We start from the raw sequence: 18,838 nt of genomic DNA on the forward strand, positions 1-18,838 counted from the left end.
CTCCTCCGTCTGTGAAGGCAGAATCAAGCAGGGCGATAGAAACAGCCGCAGTCCACCCAGACGAAGCAAGCAGCAGTCACCGAACTTCCTGAGAGACAGCAGTCCCGCGTCACGCAGCAAAGCAGAGGGCTTTTCCAGGACGTGGGACCGTCCGAGACACAAGTGGGGCAGTTCGGGGGATAACGGGATGAGTTGGAGACTCTCGTCCTCTCCTTGTTAACCCGCCAAGCCTGTTCCCCAGCGTCACTGGGTATACAGTTCTCGTTTTCTCTTCCTCCCTTCTTGCCTCCGTCCGTCTACCTCCCTCTCTCCCTGCCTCCCTCCTCCTCCGCTCCTCCTTCCTCTTCCCCCTGTGTCTTCCTCTTATACAAATGTGTGCCTGTCCACCATCGTGAAGAAGGAAATACTGAGTCTGAGAGCAGAAGACCGTAGACTGGGGATGGCGGCATCAACATGCCAGCCGTGTATCTCGCATCTTCCTGTGCTCGGGACAACTTCTAGCCAGCAGATCCGCATCTCTGGGCCTCTTGGCCGTTTTCGTGGCGCAGCAGGATGGCACGCTGCCAGTGCATGCCACACCGAGAGAAATGCTCAACCAGGGCTTCTGGAGAGCCGGTTTGTAGAGATGCCAGCTCCCTTGTCGCTGAATTGGGGGAATCCTAATGAGTGTATGACGTCCTTTCTGATCTCGCTCTCGGGTATAAGCTTCCCGTGCAAGCTGGGACCCCGGACTGACAGTGCGTCTTGCCTGCGTCGCTTTCCCGCCCTCCGGCCACTGGCATCTGCCCTCCTCAGCGAAGCTACGTGCCTGGTCGCTGTTCTTCAGTGTCTCTTCTGGGACGTACCATGCGCTGACGTGACTTTCAGCCATCTCGGTCTTGAGTTCCTGATCCCTGCAGCGGGCACCTTGAGCCCTAAGTTGAAAATTACTTCAGGAATTCAAGAAAATGTACGTGAAGCATCTGGCCGGTACTTAGCAAGTAGGGAGCAACCCAGGTCCTGTCCGTTTCTCGTTTCTCAGCACAGCTCACAATCCCCCAACTCCTAAGAACCAGCAAGAGGCAAGTGCGGTGTTGGCGGTCTGTTGAGAGCCCCCTGGATAGCTGGTCTCCAGGGCTGGTGGGTGTCCGGGACAGAAGCCGTCCTAGCCCCTCAGAGGTCCCTCCACTGCTCGCGGGAGGTGACCCAGGGCCTTCATCTGCCCTTCCCGTCAGAGCCTGGATCCGGCCTCACATCGCTGAGCGCCGAGGCAGCGTCGTGCATGAGTGCGGGACCAGAGGCGCCTGCCTTGGATCTGTCGGGACTCCGGTGAAGGCCCAGGCTCTTTTCTCTTTCTTCCTCCTCACGTGGGTCTCACCCCCACCCATCCCCAGAAGAGGCCCGTTGGTTTCCCTCCAGCGCTTCACGGTTCCTTCCCCAGATGCCGGAGGTTGTTGGCTTCCCATCCGCGCTTCCGAGCTCACGGATTACTCCAAGGCAGCGCACCCGCCCAGCGCTGGGGCTCTCGGTCCGTGACGTCCCCCGTCCTTCCTTTTCTCGGTGCCCTGTAGATCCTGACGCCATATCGCCTGCCAATTGCGGAGCATGATGTGTTTGTCCCAAAACTGCCCGAGTCCTCTGCACACCCCTGCCACCCCCGCCCCCCAATCCCACCTCCCGCCGAGGTCCTGTGGACCAGGAGGCCCAAGCAGAATGGGCCTTCCGTGACCCCGGAAGATGTGCGTGTGGAGACGTGGCCCGCGGGCGCGAGGCCTCCGCAGGCTCCCCTGTCTCTGAGCGGGAGGAGTGCACGTTGGGCAGGCTGGTGCCGACCACCGCGAAAGGGCCCCCGTGTTCCCAGGAGCTCTAAAGGGCAAGGCCGCTGTCCTGACACTGGGCTGGAGGTCCCCGCGTGGTGCCACTCGGCTGTCTACCACTTTGTCCCAGATATCACCCGCATCTACAGGACAAGAGGACTTCCGCGGGCCTCGAAGACACTCGGACCAGCATCTTGCTGGTGCTCTGGCCCAGGCTGTTGCCTAACTCGCCTGCTCGTGGGTATGTGAGCGCCCTTGAGCAAGGGCCGGAGACGTAGCCTGGCGCCTGAGTGCTTCCCTGTCAGCTCAGCTCTGGGACAGAACGTCCCTAGATTCCCTCATCCTCACACGGAGATAGGAATTTGTGGGGGCAGGCTAGGAGTCTCCAAACGGGTCATTAGTGCATGTGGGCTGTGGGCTGTGACCTGTACAGAAACCGTTAGGTGGCGCATGCCGTACGGGGACACGGACAGCGTTATGGTATGCAGATCGGTACTGGGTTTATTAAGATACTCATGTGAGAGTCCCTGTGTCTACGGAGACATGCAGAAGGGTCCCGACAGGAAGAAATCAGCATCCAAGGACCATGAATGCAGCGAGAAGGAAACCCTCCTTGCGCAGACACCAATAGTTGCAAAAGAATGCATTTCTACCAGGTGTGAGGGGCTTTATTTCTCCAAGGTCGTCAGGCAGGATGACCCTCTTGACTGTGGAGTCAAGGCAGAGATCTTGACTCCATGTCCGGATGCGTGACGCTGGCAGGGGACTCCCAAGACCTGAGGAAGAAGAGAATCAGGAGAAGTGGTCCACACTTCCTCCAGCCGATGTCCAAGGCTTTGAACAGGCAGGTGAGTCGCAGAAATGTTGGCGACTGCATGCTGGGTTTGGGCAACGTTGGGCAGTGTCCGTTTCCCCGCTGGCCAATTGGTGCTGTGTGCCGTTGTGGGTTGTTGGTGAGGCGGTTGTCAGGAGGAAGTGTGGCAGCCGCCGGACACGCAGCAGGGGTGGCCGCGGCCGCCGTGGGTATGTGGTGGTCCTCCAGCAGGCGTTATGGCGGCGGTTTGGCTGGCAAGCAGGCTAGCAGCAGCTGGATCCACAGCCCTGGGCGAGGCATCCAGGCAAGCAGCAACAGGTGGGGTGGTAGCAGGTCCTCGTGCAGTACACAGGGGTACAGCAGGCTGGCTGACAGCAGCTGGAGCCACAGCAAGTTTGTCCGCAGCCGCTGGACCCACAGCAGCTGGGCTGACAGCAGCTGGACACACAGCAGCTGGGCCGGCAGCAGGTGGTCCTGCAGCAGGTGGTCTGGCAGCAAGTTGGGCGGCAGCAGCAAGGCTGGCAGCAGCAGGACCCACAGCAGCTGGACCCGCAGCCGCCGCCGCACCCGCAGCAGCTGGGCCGGCAGCAGGTGGTCCTGCAGCAGGTGGTCTGGCAGCAAGTTGGGCGGCAGCAGCAAGGCTGGCAGCAGCAGGACCCACAGCAGCTGGACCCGCAGCCGCCTTGTCCACAGCCACCGCCGCACCCGCAGCAGCTGGGCTGGCAGCAGGTGGTCCTGCAGCAGGTGGTCCTGCAGCACGTAGGCTGGCAGCAAGGGGAGCAGCACGATTCGGTCATGGTGTCACAGGTGGAGGGGGAGCTTCTGTTCCGAGGTGAGTTTCTCAGATTCATTTGTCTCGTCTTCCTGTGGGGATTTTATGCACCGGGTCCCCACATTTGGACCAATGGGCATGACTTCCTTGCCGATTGTTGACATCGTTTTCCTGATGATGCGGGAATGGAAGAAGAGGAAGTTTTTTTCCCCCTAATGTTAGGAATCTTGAGCAAATAAGTGCTTAACGTGTTTCTTAATTGGGGATAACTCGTGGAAACATTTCAGATGAAAACAAGGTGGTCACATCAGCATCTGCGTTCGTGCTCTATGAATTTCATCGTGTGTTACAAGTCCCACTGGCCTGGGAAGAGGTTGGCGAGTCGGCTTGGCGGTCCTTCCCCGGCGCTGGTCCCTGGCTTACATGTAGACTGGCAGCATGCCTCGTGAGGAAGTGGCAACATGCCTAGCGATGAGCCGAAGTCATGCCTGAGCCCAAGTCGGTTTCCCCACCAAGCCTGATTCCAGACTCCCACAGGCATCTGTCTCTTGGAGCCCCCACCCCGCAGCTGCATATCCCAGTGCGATCAAAGACTCTGGGCTGCAGGATATGCGAGTTCATCTCCTCCGTCTGTGAAGGCAGAATCAAGCAGGGCGATAGAAACAGCCGCAGTCCACCCAGACGAAGCAAGCAGCAGTCACCGAACTTCCTGAGAGACAGCAGTCCCGCGTCACGCAGCAAAGCAGAGGGCTTTTCCAGGACGTGGGACCGTCCGAGACACAAGTGGGGCAGTTCGGGGGATAACGGGATGAGTTGGAGACTCTCGTCCTCTCCTTGTTAACCCGCCAAGCCTGTTCCCCAGCGTCACTGGGTATACAGTTCTCGTTTTCTCTTCCTCCCTTCTTGCCTCCGTCCGTCTACCTCCCTCTCTCCCTGCCTCCCTCCTCCTCCGCTCCTCCTTCCTCTTCCCCCTGTGTCTTCCTCTTATACAAATGTGTGCCTGTCCACCATCGTGAAGAAGGAAATACTGAGTCTGAGAGCAGAAGACCGTAGACTGGGGATGGCGGCATCAACATGCCAGCCGTGTATCTCGCATCTTCCTGTGCTCGGGACAACTTCTAGCCAGCAGATCCGCATCTCTGGGCCTCTTGGCCGTTTTCGTGGCGCAGCAGGATGGCACACTGCCAGTGCATGCCACACCGAGAGAAATGCTCAACCAGGGCTTCTGGAGAGCCGGTTTGTAGAGATGCCAGCTCCCTTGTCGCTGAATTGGGGGAATCCTAATGAGTGTATGACGTCCTTTCTGATCTCGCTCTCGGGTATAAGCTTCCCGTGCAAGCTGGGACCCCGGACTGACAGTGCGTCTTGCCTGCGTCGCTTTCCCGCCCTCCGGCCACTGGCATCTGCCCTCCTCAGCGAAGCTACGTGCCTGGTCGCTGTTCTTCAGTGTCTCTTCTGGGACGTACCATGCGCTGACGTGACTTTCAGCCATCTCGGTCTTGAGTTCCTGATCCCTGCAGCGGGCACCTTGAGCCCTAAGTTGAAAATTACTTCAGGAATTCAAGAAAATGTACGTGAAGCATCTGGCCGGTACTTAGCAAGTAGGGAGCAACCCAGGTCCTGTCCGTTTCTCGTTTCTCAGCACAGCTCACAATCCCCCAACTCCTAAGAACCAGCAAGAGGCAAGTGCGGTGTTGGCGGTCTGTTGAGAGCCCCCTGGATAGCTGGTCTCCAGGGCTGGTGGGTGTCCGGGACAGAAGCCGTCCTAGCCCCTCAGAGGTCCCTCCACTGCTCGCGGGAGGTGACCCAGGGCCTTCATCTGCCCTTCCCGTCAGAGCCTGGATCCGGCCTCACATCGCTGAGCGCCGAGGCAGCGTCGTGCATGAGTGCGGGACCAGAGGCGCCTGCCTTGGATCTGTCGGGTCTCCGGTGAAGGCCCAGGCTCTTTTCTCTTTCTTCCTCCTCACGTGGGTCTCACCCCCACCCATCCCCAGAAGAGGCCCGTTGGTTTCCCTCCAGCGCTTCACGGTTCCTTCCCCAGATGCCGGAGGTTGTTGGCTTCCCATCCGCGCTTCCGACCTCACGGATTACTCCAAGGCAGCGCACCCGCCCAGCGCTGGGGCTCTCGGTCCGTGACGTCCACCGTCCTTCCTTTTCTCGGTGCCCTGTAGATCCTGACGCCATATCGCCTGCCAATTGCGGAGCATGATGTGTTTGTCCCAAAACTGCCCGAGTCCTCTGCACACCCCTGCCACCCCCGCCCCCCAATCCCACCTCCCGCCGAGGTCCTGTGGACCAGGAGGCCCAAGCAGAATGGGCCTTCCGTGACCCCGGAAGATGTGCGTGTGGAGACGTGGCCCGCGGGCGCGAGGCCTCCGCAGGCTCCCCTGTCTCTGAGCGGGAGGAGTGCACGTTGGGCAGGCTGGTGCCGACCACCGCGAAAGGGCCCCCGTGTTCCCAGGAGCTCTAAAGGGCAAGGCCGCTGTCCTGACACTGGGCTGGAGGTCCCCGCGTGGTGCCACTCGGCTGTCTACCACTTTGTCCCAGATATCACCCGCATCTACAGGACAAGAGGACTTCCGCGGGCCTCGAAGACACTCGGACCAGCATCTTGCTGGTGCTCTGGCCCAGGCTGTTGCCTAACTCGCCTGCTCGTGGGTATGTGAGCGCCCTTGAGCAAGGGCCGGAGACGTAGCCTGGCGCCTGAGTGCTTCCCTGTCAGCTCAGCTCTGGGACAGAACGTCCCTAGATTCCCTCATCCTCACACGGAGATAGGAATTTGTGGGGGCAGGCTAGGAGTCTCCAAACGGGTCATTAGTGCATGTGGGCTGTGGGCTGTGACCTGTACAGAAACCGTTAGGTCGCGCATGCCGTACGGGGACACGGACAGCGTTATGGTATGCAGATCGGTACTGGGTTCATTAAGATACTCATGTGAGAGTCCCTGTGTCTAGGGAGACATGCAGAAGGGTCCCGACCGGAAGAAATCAGCATCCAAGGACCATGAATGCAGCGAGAAGGAAACCCTCCTTGCGCAGACACCAATAGTTGCAAAAGAATGCATTTCTACCAGGTGTGAGGGGCTTTATTTCTCCAAGGTCGTCAGGCAGGATGACCCTCTTGACTGTGGAGTCAAGGCAGAGATCTTGACTCCATGTCCGGATGCGTGACGCTGGCAGGGGACTCCCAAGACCTGAGGAAGAAGAGAATCAGGAGAAGTGGTCCACACTTCTCCAGCCGATGTCCAAGGCTTTGAACAGGCAGGTGAGTCGCAGAAATGTTGGCGACTGCATGCTGGGTTTGGGCAACGTTGGGCAGTGTCCGTTTCCCCGCTGGCCAATCGGTGCTGTGTGCCGTTGTGGGTTGTTGGTGAGGCGGTTGTCAGGAGGAAGTGTGGCAGCCGCCGGACACGCAGCAGGGGTGGCCGCGGCCGCCGTGGGTATGTGGTGGTCCTCCAGCAGGCGTTATGGCGGCGGTTTGGCTGGCAAGCAGGCTAGCAGCAGCTGGATCCACAGCCCTGGGCGAGGCATCCAGGCAAGCAGCAACAGGTGGGGTGGTAACAGGTCCTCGTGCAGTACACAGGGGTACAGCAGGCTGGCTGACAGCAGCTGGAGCCACAGCAAGTTTGTCCGCAGCCGCTGGACCCACAGCAGCTGGGCTGACAGCAGCTGGACACACAGCAGCTGGGCCGGCAGCAGGTGGTCCTGCAGCAGGTGGTCTGGCAGCAAGTTGGGCGGCAGCAGCAAGGCTGGCAGCAGCAGGACCCACAGCAGCTGGACCCGCAGCCGCCGCCGCACGCGCAGCAGCTGGGCCGGCAGCAGGTGGTCCTGCAGCAGGTGGTCTGGCAGCAAGTTGGGCGGCAGCAGCAAGGCTGGCAGCAGCAGGACCCACAGCAGCTGGACCCGCAGCCGCCTTGTCCACAGCCACCGCCGCACCCGCAGCAGCTGGGCTGGCAGCAGGTGGTCCTGCAGCAGGTGGTCCTGCAGCACGTAGGCTGGCAGCAAGGGGAGCAGCACGATTCGGTCATGGTGTCACAGGTGGAGGGGGAGCTTCTGTTCCGAGGTGAGTTTCTCAGATTCATTTGTCTCGTCTTCCTGTGGGGATTTTATGCACCGGGTCCCCACATTTGGACCAATGGGCATGACTTCCTTGCCGATTGTTGACATCGTTTTCCTGATGATGCGGGAATGGAAGAAGAGGAAGTTTTTTTCCCCCAATGTTAGGAATCTTTAGCAAATAAGTGCTTAACGTGTTTCTTAATTGGGGATAACTCGTGGAAACATTTCAGATGAAAACAAGGTGGTCACATCAGCATCTGCGTTCGTGCTCTATGAATTTCATCGTGTGTTACAAGTCCCACTGGCCTGGGAAGAGGTTGGCGAGTCGGCTTGGCGGTCCTTCCCCGGCGCTGGTCCCTGGCTTACATGTAGACTGGCAGCATGCCTCGTGAGGAAGTGGCAACATGCCTAGCGATGAGCCGAAGTCATGCCTGAGCCCAAGTCGGTTTCCCCACCAAGCCTGATTCCAGACTCCCACAGGCATCTGTCTCTTGGAGCCCCCACCCCGCAGCTGCATATCCCAGTGCGATCAAAGACTCTGGGCTGCAGGATATGCGAGTTCATCTCCTCCGTCTGTGAAGGCAGAATCAAGCAGGGCGATAGAAACAGCCGCAGTCCACCCAGACGAAGCAAGCAGCAGTCACCGAACTTCCTGAGAGACAGCAGTCCCGCGTCACGCAGCAAAGCAGAGGGCTTTTCCAGGACGTGGGACCGTCCGAGACACAAGTGGGGCAGTTCGGGGGATAACGGGATGAGTTGGAGACTCTCGTCCTCTCCTTGTTAACCCGCCAAGCCTGTTCCCCAGCGTCACTGGGTATACAGTTCTCGTTTTCTCTTCCTCCCTTCTTGCCTCCGTCCGTCTACCTCCCTCTCTCCCTGCCTCCCTCCTCCTCCGCTCCTCCTTCCTCTTCCCCCTGTGTCTTCCTCTTATACAAATGTGTGCCTGTCCACCATCGTGAAGAAGGAAATACTGAGTCTGAGAGCAGAAGACCGTAGACTGGGGATGGCGGCATCAACATGCCAGCCGTGTATCTCACATCTTCCTGTGCTCGGGACAACTTCTAGCCAGCAGATCCGCATCTCTGGGCCTCTTGGCCGTTTTCGTGGCGCAGCAGGATGGCACGCTGCCAGTGCATGCCACACCGAGAGAAATGCTCAACCAGGGCTTCTGGAGAGCCAGTTTGTAGAGATGCCAGCTCCCTTGTCGCTGAATTGGGGGAATCCTAATGAGTGTATGACGTCCTTTCTGATCTCGCTCTCGGGTATAAGCTTCCCGTGCAAGCTGGGACCCTGGACTGACAGTGCGTCTTGCCTGCGTCGCTTTCCCGCCCTCCGTCCACTGGCATCTGCCCTCCTCAGCGAAGCTACGTGCCTGGTCGCTGTTCTTCAGTGTCTCTTCTGGGACGTACCATGCGCTGACGTGACTTTCAGCCATCTCGGTCTTGAGTTCCTGATCCCTGCAGCGGGCACCTTGAGCCCTAAGTTGAAAATTACTTCAGGAATTCAAGAAAATGTACGTGAAGCATCTGGCCGGTACTTAGCAAGTAGGGAGCAACCCAGGTCCTGTCCGTTTCTCGTTTCTCAGCACAGCTCACAATCCCCCAACTCCTAAGAACCAGCAAGAGGCAAGTGCGGTGTTGGCGGTCTGTTGAGAGCCCCCTGGATAGCTGGTCTCCAGGGCTGGTGGGTGTCCGGGACAGAAGCCGTCCTAGCCCCTCAGAGGTCCCTCCACTGCTCGCGGGAGGTGACCCAGGGCCTTCATCTGCCCTTCCCGTCAGAGCCTGGATCCGGCCTCACATCGCTGAGCGCCGAGGCAGCGTCGTGCATGAGTGCGGGACCAGAGGCGCCTGCCTTGGATCTGTCGGGTCTCCGGTGAAGGCCCAGGCTCTTTTCTCTTTCTTCCTCCTCACGTGGGTCTCACCCCCACCCATCCCCAGAAGAGGCCCGTTGGTTTCCCTCCAGCGCTTCACGGTTCCTTCCCCAGATGCCGGAGGTTGTTGGCTTCCCATCCGCGCTTCCGAGCTCACGGATTACTCCAAGGCAGCGCACCCGCCCAGCGCTGGGGCTCTCGGTCCGTGACGTCCCCCGTCCTTCCTTTTCTCGGTGCCCTGTAGATCCTGACGCCATATCGCCTGCCAATTGCGGAGCATGATGTGTTTGTCCCAAAACTGCCCGAGTCCTCTGCACACCCCTGCCACCCCCGCCCCCCAATCCCGCCTCCCGCCGAGGTCCTGTGGACCAGGAGGCCCAAGCAGAATGGGCCTTCCGTGACCCCGGAAGATGTGCGTGTGGAGACGTGGCCCGCGGGCGCGAGGCCTCCGCAGGCTCCCCTGTCTCTGAGCGGGAGGAGTGCACGTTGGGCAGGCTGGTGCCGACCACCGCGAAAGGGCCCCTGTGTTCCCAGGAGCTCTAAAGGGCAAGGCCGCTGTCCTGACACTGGGCTGGAGGTCCCCGCGTGGTGCCACTCGGCTGTCTACCACTTTGTCCCAGATATCACCCGCATCTACAGGACAAGAGGACTTCCGCGGGCCTCGAAGACACTCGGACCAGCATCTTGCTGGTGCTCTGGCCCAGGCTGTTGCCTAACTCGCCTGCTCGTGGGTATGTGAGCGCCCTTGAGCAAGGGCCGGAGACGTAGCCTGGCGCCTGAGTGCTTCCCTGTCAGCTCAGCTCTGGGACAGAACGTCCCTAGATTCCCTCATCCTCACACGGAGATAGGAATTTGTGGGGGCAGGCTAGGAGTCTCCAAACGGGTCATTAGTGCATGTGGGCTGTGGGCTGTGACCTGTACAGAAACCGTTAGGTCGCGCATGCCGTACGGGGACACGGACAGCGTTATGGTATGCAGATCGGTACTGGGTTCATTAAGATACTCATGTGAGAGTCCCTGTGTCTAGGGAGACATGCAGAAGGGTCCCGACCGGAAGAAATCAGCATCCAAGGACCATGAATGCAGCGAGAAGGAAACCCTCCTTGCGCAGACACCAATAGTTGCAAAAGAATGCATTTCTACCAGGTGTGAGGGGCTTTATTTCTCCAAGGTCGTCAGGCAGGATGACCCTCTTGACTGTGGAGTCAAGGCAGAGATCTTGACTCCATGTCCGGATGCGTGACGCTGGCAGGGGACTCCCAAGACCTGAGGAAGAAGAGAATCAGGAGAAGTGGTCCACACTTCCTCCAGCCGATGTCCAAGGCTTTGAACAGGCAGGTGAGTCGCAGAAATGTTGGCGACTGCATGCTGGGTTTGGGCAACGTTGGGCAGTGTCCGTTTCCCCGCTGGCCAATCGGTGCTGTGTGCCGTTGTGGGTTGTTGGTGAGGCGGTTGTCAGGAGGAAGTGTGGCAGCTGCCGGACACGCAGCAGGGGTGGCCGCGGCCGCCGTGGGTATGTGGTGGTCCTCCAGCAGGCGTTATGGCGGCGGTTTGGCTGGCAAGCAGGCTAGCAGCAGCTGGATCCACAGCCCTGGGCGAGGCATCCAGGCAAGCAGCAACAGGTGGGGTGGTAGCAGGTCCTCGTGCAGTACACAGGGGTACAGCAGGCTGGCTGACAGCAGCTGGAGCCACAGCAAGTTTGTCCGCAGCCGCTGGACCCACAGCAGCTGGGCTGACAGCAGCTGGACACACAGCAGCTGGGCCGGCAGCAGGTGGTCCTGCAGCAGGTGGTCTGGCAGCAAGTTGGGCGGCAGCAGCAAGGCTGGCAGCAGCAGGACCCACAGCAGCTGGACCCGCAGCCGCTGCCGCACCCGCAGCAGCTGGGCCGGCAGCAGGTGGTCCTGCAGCAGGTGGTCTGGCAGCAAGTTGGGCGGCAGCAGCAAGGCTGGCAGCAGCAGGACCCACAGCAGCTGGACCCGCAGCTGCCTTGTCCACAGCCACCGCCGCACCCGCAGCAGCTGGGCTGGCAGCAGGTGGTCCTGCAGCAGGTGGTCCTGCAGCACGTAGGCTGGCAGCAAGGGGAGCAGCACGATTCGGTCATGGTGTCACAGGTGGAGGGGGAGCTTCTGTTCCGAGGTGAGTTTCTCAGATTCATTTGTCTCGTCTTCCTGTGGGGATTTTATGCACCGGGTCCCCACATTTGGACCAATGGGCATGACTTCCTTGCCGATTGTTGACATCGTTTTCCTGATGATGCGGGAATGGAAGAAGAGGAAGTTTTTTTCCCCCTAATGTTAGGAATCTTGAGCAAATAAGTGCTTAACGTGTTTCTTAATTGGGGATAACTCGTGGAAACATTTCAGATGAAAACAAGGTGGTCACATCAGCATCTGCGTTCGTGCTCTATGAATTTCATCGTGTGTTACAAGTCCCACTGGCCTGGGAAGAGGTTGGCGAGTCGGCTTGGCGGTCCTTCCCCGGCGCTGGTCCCTGGCTTACATGTAGACTGGCAGCATGCCTCGTGAGGAAGTGGCAACATGCCTAGCGATGAGCCGAAGTCATGCCTGAGCCCAAGTCGGTTTCCCCACCAAGCCTGATTCCAGACTCCCACAGGCATCTGTCTCTTGGAGCCCCCACCCCGCAGCTGCATATCCCAGTGCGATCAAAGACTCTGGGCTGCAGGATATGCGAGTTCATCTCCTCCGTCTGTGAAGGCAGAATCAAGCAGGGCGATAGAAACAGCCGCAGTCCACCCAGACGAAGCAAGCAGCAGTCGCCGAACTTCCTGAGAGACAGCAGTCCCGCGTCACGCAGCAAAGCAGAGGGCTTTTCCAGGACGTGGGACCGTCCGAGACACAAGTGGGGCAGTTCGGGGGATAACGGGATGAGTTGGAGACTCTCGTCCTCTCCTTGTTAACCCGCCAAGCCTGTTCCCCAGCGTCACTGGGTATACAGTTCTCGTTTTCTCTTCCTCCCTTCTTGCCTCCGTCCGTCTACCTCCCTCTCTCCCTGCCTCCCTCCTCCTCCGCTCCTCATTCCTCTTCCTCCTGTGTCTTCCTCTTATACAAATGTGTGCCTGTCCACCATCGTGAAGAAGGAAATACTGAGTCTGAGAGCAGAAGACCGTAGACTGGGGATGGCGCCTTCAATATGCCAGCCGTGTATCTCGCATCTTCCTGTGCTCGGGACAGCTTCTACCCAGCAGATCCGTATCTCTGGACCTCGTGGTCGTTTTCGTGGCGCAGCAGGATGGCACGCTGCCAGTGCATGCCACACCGAGAGAAATGCTCAACCAGGGCTTCTGGAGAGCCGGTTTGTAGAGATGCCAGCTCCCTTGTCGCTGAATTGGGGGAATCCTAATGAGTGTATGACGTCCTTTCTGATCTCGCTCTCGGGTATAAGCTTCCCGTGCAAGCTGGGACCCTGGACTGACAGTGCGTCTTGCCTGCGTCGCTTTCCCGCCCTCCGGCCACTGGCATCTGCCCTCCTCAGCGAAGCTACGTGCCTGGTCGCTGTTCTTCAGTGTCTCTTCTGGGACGTACCATGCGCTGACGTGACTTTCAGCCATCTCGGTCTTGAGTTCCTGATCCCTGCAGCGGGAACCTTGAGCCCTAAGTTGAAAATTACTTCAGGAATTCAAGAAAATGTATGTGAAGCATCTGGCCGGTACTTAGCAAGTAGGGAGCAACCCAGGTCCTGTCCGTTTCTCGTTTCTCAGCACAGCTCACAATCCCCCAACTCCTAAGAACCAGCAAGAGGCAAGTGCGGTGTTGGCGGTCTGTTGAGAGCCTCCTGGATAGCTGGTCTCCAGGGCTGGTGGGTGTCCGGGACAGAAGCCGTCCTAGCCCCTCAGAGGTCCCTCCACTGCTCGCGGGAGGTGACCCAGGGCCTTCATCTGCCCTTCCCGTCAGAGCCTGGATCCGGCCTCACATCGCTGAGCGCCGAGGCAGCGTCGTGCATGAGTGCGGGACCAGAGGCGCCTGCCTTGGATCTGTCGGGACTCCGGTGAAGGCCCAGGCTCTTTTCTCTTTCTTCCTCCTCACGTGGGTCTCACCCCCACCCATCCCCAGAAGAGGCCCGTTGGTTTCCCTCCAGCGCTTCACGGTTCCTTCCCCAGATGCCGGAGGTTGTTGGCTTCCCATCCGCGCTTCCGAGCTCACGGATTACTCCAAGGCAGCGCACCCGCCCAGCGCTGGGGCTCTCGGTCCGTGACGTCCCCCGTCCTTCCTTTTCTCGGTGCCCTGTAGATCCTGACGCCATATCGCCTGCCAATTGCGGAGCATGATGTGTTTGTCCCAAAACTGCCCGAGTCCTCTGCACACCCCTGCCACCCCCGCCCCCCAATCCCGCCTCCCGCCGAGGTCCTGTGGACCAGGAGGCCCAAGCAGAATGGGCCTTCCGTGACCCCGGAAGATGTGCGTGTGGAGACGTGGCCCGCGGGCGCGAGGCCTCCGCAGGCTCCCCTGTCTCTGAGCGGGAGGAGTGCACGTTGGGCAGGCTGGTGCCGACCACCGCAAAAGGGCCCCCGTGTTCCCAGGAGCTCTAAAGGGCAAGGCCGCTGTCCTGACACTGGGCTGGAGGTCCCCGCGTGGTGCCACTCGGCTGTCTACCACTTTGTCCCAGATATCACCCGCATCTACTGGACAAGAGGACTTCCGCGGGCCTCGAAGACACTCGGACCAGCATCTTGCTGGTGCTCTGGCCCAGGCTGTTGCCTAACTCGCCTGCTCGTGGGTATGTGAGCGCCCTTGAGCAAGGGCCGGAGACGTAGCCTGGCGCCTGAGTGCTTCCCTGTCAGCTCAGCTCTGGGACAGAACGTCCCTAGATTCCCTCATCCTCACACGGAGATAGGAATTTGTGGGGGCAGGCTAGGAGTCTCCAAACGGGTCATTAGTGCATGTGGGCTGTGGGCTGTGACCTGTACAGAAACCGTTAGGTCGCGCATGCCGTACGGGGACACGGACAGCGTTATGGTATGCAGATCGGTACTGGGTTTATTAAGACACTCATGTGAGAGTCCCTGTGTCTAGGGAGACATGCAGAAGGGTCCCGACCGGAAGAAATCAGCATCCAAGGACCATGAATGCAGCGAGAAGGAAACCCTCCTTGCGCAGACACCAATAGTTGCAAAAGAATGCATTTCTACCAGGTGTGAGGGGCTTTATTTCTCCAAGGTCGTCAGGCAGGATGACCCTCTTGACTGTGGAGTCAAGGCAGAGATCTTGACTCCATGTCCGGATGCGTGACGCTGGCAGGGGACTCCCAAGACCTGAGGAAGAAGAGAATCAGGAGAAGTGGTCCACACTTCCTCCAGCCGATGTCCAAGGCTTTGAACAGGCAGGTGAGTCGCAGAAATGTTGGCGACTGCATGCTGGGTTTGGGCAACGTTGGGCAGTGTCCGTTTCCCCGCTGGCCAATCGGTGCTGTGTGCCGTTGTGGGTTGTTGGTGAGGCAGTTGTCAGGAGGAAGTGTGGCAGCCGCCGGACACGCAGCAGGGGTGGCCGCGGCCGCCGTGGGTATGTGGTGGTCCTCCAGCAGGCGTTATGGCGGCGGTTTGGCTGGCAAGCAGGCTAGCAGCAGCTGGATCCACAGCCCTGGGCGAGGCATCCAGGCAAGCAGCAACAGGTGGGGTGGTAGCAGGTCCTCGTGCAGTACACAGGGGTACAGCAGGCTGGCTGACAGCAGCTGGAGCCACAGCAAGTTTGTCCGCAGCCGCTGGACCCACAGCCGCTGGGCTGACAGCAGCTGGACACACAGCAGCTGGGCCGGCAGCAGGTGGTCCTGCAGCAGGTGGTCTGGCAGCAAGTTGGGCGGCAGCAGCAAGGCTGGCAGCAGCAGGACCCACAGCAGCTGGACCCGCAGCCGCCTTGTCCACAGCCACCGCCGCACCCGCAGCAGCTGGGCTGGCAGCAGGTGGTCCTGCAGCAGGTGGTCCTGCAGCACGTAGGCTGGCAGCAAGGGGAGCAGCACGATTCGGTCATGGTGTCACAGGTGGAGGGGGAGCTTCTGTTCCGAGGTGAGTTTCTCAGATTCATTTGTCTCGTCCTCCTGTGGGGATTTTATGCACCGGGTCCCCACATTTGGACCAATGGGCATGACTTCCTTGCCGATTGTTGACATCGTTTTCCTGATGATGCGGGAATGGAAGAAGAGGAAGTTTTTTTCCCCCAATGTTAGGAATCTTTAGCAAATAAGTGCTTAACGTGTTTCTTAATTGGGGATAACACGTGGAAACATTTCAGATGAAAACAAGATGGTCACATCAGCATCTGCGTTCGTGCTCTATGAATTTCATCGTGTGTTACAAGTCCCACTGGCCTGGGAAGAGGTTGGCGAGTCGGCTTGGCGGTCCTTCCCCGGCGCTGGTCCCTGGCTTACATGTAGACTGGCAGCATGCCTCGTGAGGAAGTGGCAACATGCCTAGCGATGAGCCGAAGTCATGCCTGAGCCCAAGTCGGTTTCCCCACCAAGCCTGATTCCAGACTCCCACAGGCATCTGTCTCTTGGAGCCCCCACCCCGCAGCTGCATATCCCAGTGCGATCAAAGACTCTGGGCTGCAGGATATGCGAGTTCATCTCCTCCGTCTGTGAAGGCAGAATCAAGCAGGGCGATAGAAACAGCCGCAGTCCACCCAGACGAAGCAAGCAGCAGTCGCCGAACTTCCTGAGAGACAGCAGTCCCGCGTCACGCAGCAAAGCAGAGGGCTTTTCCAGGACGTGGGACCGTCCGAGACACAAGTGGGGCAGTTCGGGGGATAACGGGATGAGTTGGAGACTCTCGTCCTCTCCTTGTTAACCCGCCAAGCCTGTTCCCCAGCGTCACTGGGTATACAGTTCTCGTTTTCTCTTCCTCCCTTCTTGCCTCCGTCCGTCTACCTCCCTCTCTCCCTGCCTCCCTCCTCCTCCGCTCCTCATTCCTCTTCCTCCTGTGTCTTCCTCTTATACAAATGTGTGCCTGTCCACCATCGTGAAGAAGGAAATACTGAGTCTGAGAGCAGAAGACCGTAGACTGGGGATGGCGCCTTCAATATGCCAGCCGTGTATCTCGCATCTTCCTGTGCTCGGGACAGCTTCTACCCAGCAGATCCGTATCTCTGGGCCTCTTGGCCATTTTCGTGGCACAGCAGGATGGCACGCTGCCAGTGCATGCCACACCGAAGGAAATGCTCAACCAGTGCTTCTGGAGACCGGTTTGTAGCGATGCCAGCGTCCTTGTCGCTGAATTAGGGGAATCCTAATGAGTGTATGACGTCCTCTCTGATCTCGCTCTCGGGTATAAGCTTCCCGTGCAAGCTGGGACCCTGGACTGACAGTGCGTCTTGCCTGCGTCGCTTTCCCGCCCTCCGGCCACTGGCATCTGTCCTCCCCAGCGAAGCTACGTGCCTGGTCGCTGTTCTTCAGTGTCTCTTCTGGGAGGTACCATGCACTGACGTGACTTTCAGCCATCTCGGTCTTGAGTTCCTGATCCCTGCAGCGGGAACCTTGAGCCCTAAGTTGAAAATTACTTTGGAATTCAAGAAAATGTACATGAAGCATCTGGCCGGTACTTAGCAAGTAGGGAGCAACCCAGGTCCTGTCCGTTTCTCGTTTCTCAGCACAGCTCACAATCCCCCAACTCCTAAGAACCAGCAAGAGGCAAGTGCGGTGTTGGCGGTCTGTTGAGAGCCTCCTGGATAGCTGGTCTCCAGGGCTGGTGGGTGTCCGGGACAGAAGCCGTCCTAGCCCCTCAGAGGTCCCTCCACTGCTCGCGGGAGGTGACCCAGGGCCTTCATCTGCCCTTCCCGTCAGAGCCTGGATCCGGCCTCACATCGCTGAGCGCCGAGGCAGCGTCGTGCATGAGTGCGGGACCAGAGGCGCCTGCCTTGGATCTGTCGGGACTCCGGTGAAGGCCCAGGCTCTTTTCTCTTTCTTCCTCCTCACGTGGGTCTCACCCCCACCCATCCCCAGAAGAGGCCCGTTGGTTTCCCTCCAGCGCTTCACGGTTCCTTCCCCAGATGCCGGAGGTTGTTGGCTTCCCTTCCGCGCTTCCGAGCTCACGGATTACTCCAAGGCAACACACACGCCCAGCGCAGGTTCTATTTATGCAATTATTAAAAGATCACTATTTGAAATATTTGTTGTTTATTCATTTTCATTGATGTTTAATTCTCTTCCTTAATGAGTATGACACAGTTTATGTCTTGGCACTCCTCTTGATAAATAAGTAGGTATTTTGAATATTGAGAACTTTAAAATAGTGCTTCTATGAATGTTGTTTTACAGGTTGTTTAGTAAACACACAGTAAGGTTTTTTGAACATATGTCTAGGAGTAGATTGCACACAGAATTGCTTGGCAAATATATTTATCTCATTTCTATCTCACGTTCAGGTCAACCCTTAGAATATTCTGGAAATATTCTTACTTCCCTCCCATTTTGGATGTGACAAGTTGAAGACAGGTACTTTCTCTAAGAGACCACAGTTGTCATATTTTCAACTTTTACCACAAAACACATTGAATACATTGTACTTATTTTTATTAGAGATTAGTTTCTTCTCCCTTTCTTCTTCTTGTGGTGATCTAGTATTTTGTTTGTTTTGTTTAATTCTGTGTCCCTGACTCAACATATACTTTACTTCAAGTTTAGAAATTTTAAGCCTACTTTTTAAAAAATTTATTAAATTTAAATTCAGTTAACCAAGGTATAGTACACCCTTAGTTTTTTTTGTTTTGTTTTTGTTTTGTTTTTGTATAACAAAGGCCAGATGATCCGCTGGTTTAATGATATTCACACTAGTTTGAAGAGAAGTTCATTTGCGTAGGGTTGGCAAGGTTCTGTGCATAAATTGTTTTGAAATATGTGTGTTCTTATGTGTTTTTTTAATTTATTTTTTATTTTCAACATAACAGTATTCATTATTTTTGCACCACACCCAGTGCTCCATGCAATCCGTGCCCTCTATAATACCCACCACCATACAATGTTCACTGATTCATTAATTGAGATATTACCAAGTGCTTATCATATCACATGCCCTCTTTAATGCTCATCACCCAGTTCCCCCATCCCCCACCCACTTCCCTTTCCACATCCCTCAGTTTGTTTCCCAGAGTCAAAAGAGTCTCATATGGTTAACCTCCCTCTCTGATTTCCTCCCATTCAGTTTTATGCTAAGTGAAATAAGCTTACAAGTTTTCATTCTTCCTCCCAAAGTTGAGAAAGCATAACAATATGTGAAAAGAATAGTTATCCATATGTGGTTGACCATAAAATTCCCGGCCCCTCCCCCACCCTATGGTCTTTTTGGTGCCATTATAGGTCAACAAGTACTGAGGTTTACCTCACTAGATAAGGAGTCTTCTAGCAATGTAATGTTTTGCAATGGCCTACAAAACATGAACTTAAGATTATAGAACTGCTCTGGTATACTACTGAGAATGGAGTCAGAAGATTCAGAGAAATGTACATGGTAGAATGAATTTATTTCTTGTCAGAGAGCCTGCAAACTGATCATATTCCCTGGGAGATCCCAAAGAACATTACTCA

General features: G+C 57.3%; 3 protein-coding genes across 3 annotated transcripts; all 3 read right to left on the reverse strand.

The window, feature by feature from the left end:
- Positions 1-2,735: 2,735 nt before the first annotated feature.
- On the reverse strand, positions 2,736-3,434 carry LOC116583990 (keratin-associated protein 9-8-like). Its single transcript, XM_032331975.1, has one exon. The coding sequence runs from the start codon at positions 3,405-3,407 to the stop codon at positions 2,874-2,876; it is 534 nt and encodes a 177-aa protein (XP_032187866.1). The 5' UTR covers positions 3,408-3,434; the 3' UTR covers positions 2,736-2,873.
- Positions 3,435-6,662: 3,228 nt separating this feature from the next.
- LOC116584007 (keratin-associated protein 4-12-like) lies at positions 6,663-7,436 on the reverse strand. The gene has a single exon (XM_032331999.1). It carries the CDS (start codon positions 7,407-7,409, stop codon positions 6,876-6,878), a length of 534 nt encoding a protein of 177 aa, XP_032187890.1. The 5' UTR covers positions 7,410-7,436; the 3' UTR covers positions 6,663-6,875.
- Positions 7,437-10,813: 3,377 nt separating this feature from the next.
- On the reverse strand, positions 10,814-11,438 carry LOC116584006 (keratin-associated protein 9-8-like). The gene has a single exon (XM_032331998.1). It carries the CDS (start codon positions 11,409-11,411, stop codon positions 10,878-10,880), a length of 534 nt encoding a protein of 177 aa, XP_032187889.1. The 5' UTR covers positions 11,412-11,438; the 3' UTR covers positions 10,814-10,877.
- Positions 11,439-18,838: the final 7,400 nt, after the last annotated feature.

Source organism: Mustela erminea, unplaced genomic scaffold (assembly GCF_009829155.1).
Source record: "Mustela erminea isolate mMusErm1 unplaced genomic scaffold, mMusErm1.Pri scaffold_43_arrow_ctg1, whole genome shotgun sequence".
Taxonomy (NCBI): domain Eukaryota; kingdom Metazoa; phylum Chordata; class Mammalia; order Carnivora; family Mustelidae; genus Mustela; species Mustela erminea.

What these genes read in the sequence shown, in the direction of transcription:
- LOC116583990 (XM_032331975.1), bottom strand. Translation starts at nt 3,407, where the DNA reads ATGACCGAATCGTGCTGCTCCCCTTGCTGCCAGCCTACGTGCTGCAGG.
- LOC116584006 (XM_032331998.1), bottom strand. Translation starts at nt 11,411, where the DNA reads ATGACCGAATCGTGCTGCTCCCCTTGCTGCCAGCCTACGTGCTGCAGG.
- LOC116584007 (XM_032331999.1), bottom strand. Translation starts at nt 7,409, where the DNA reads ATGACCGAATCGTGCTGCTCCCCTTGCTGCCAGCCTACGTGCTGCAGG.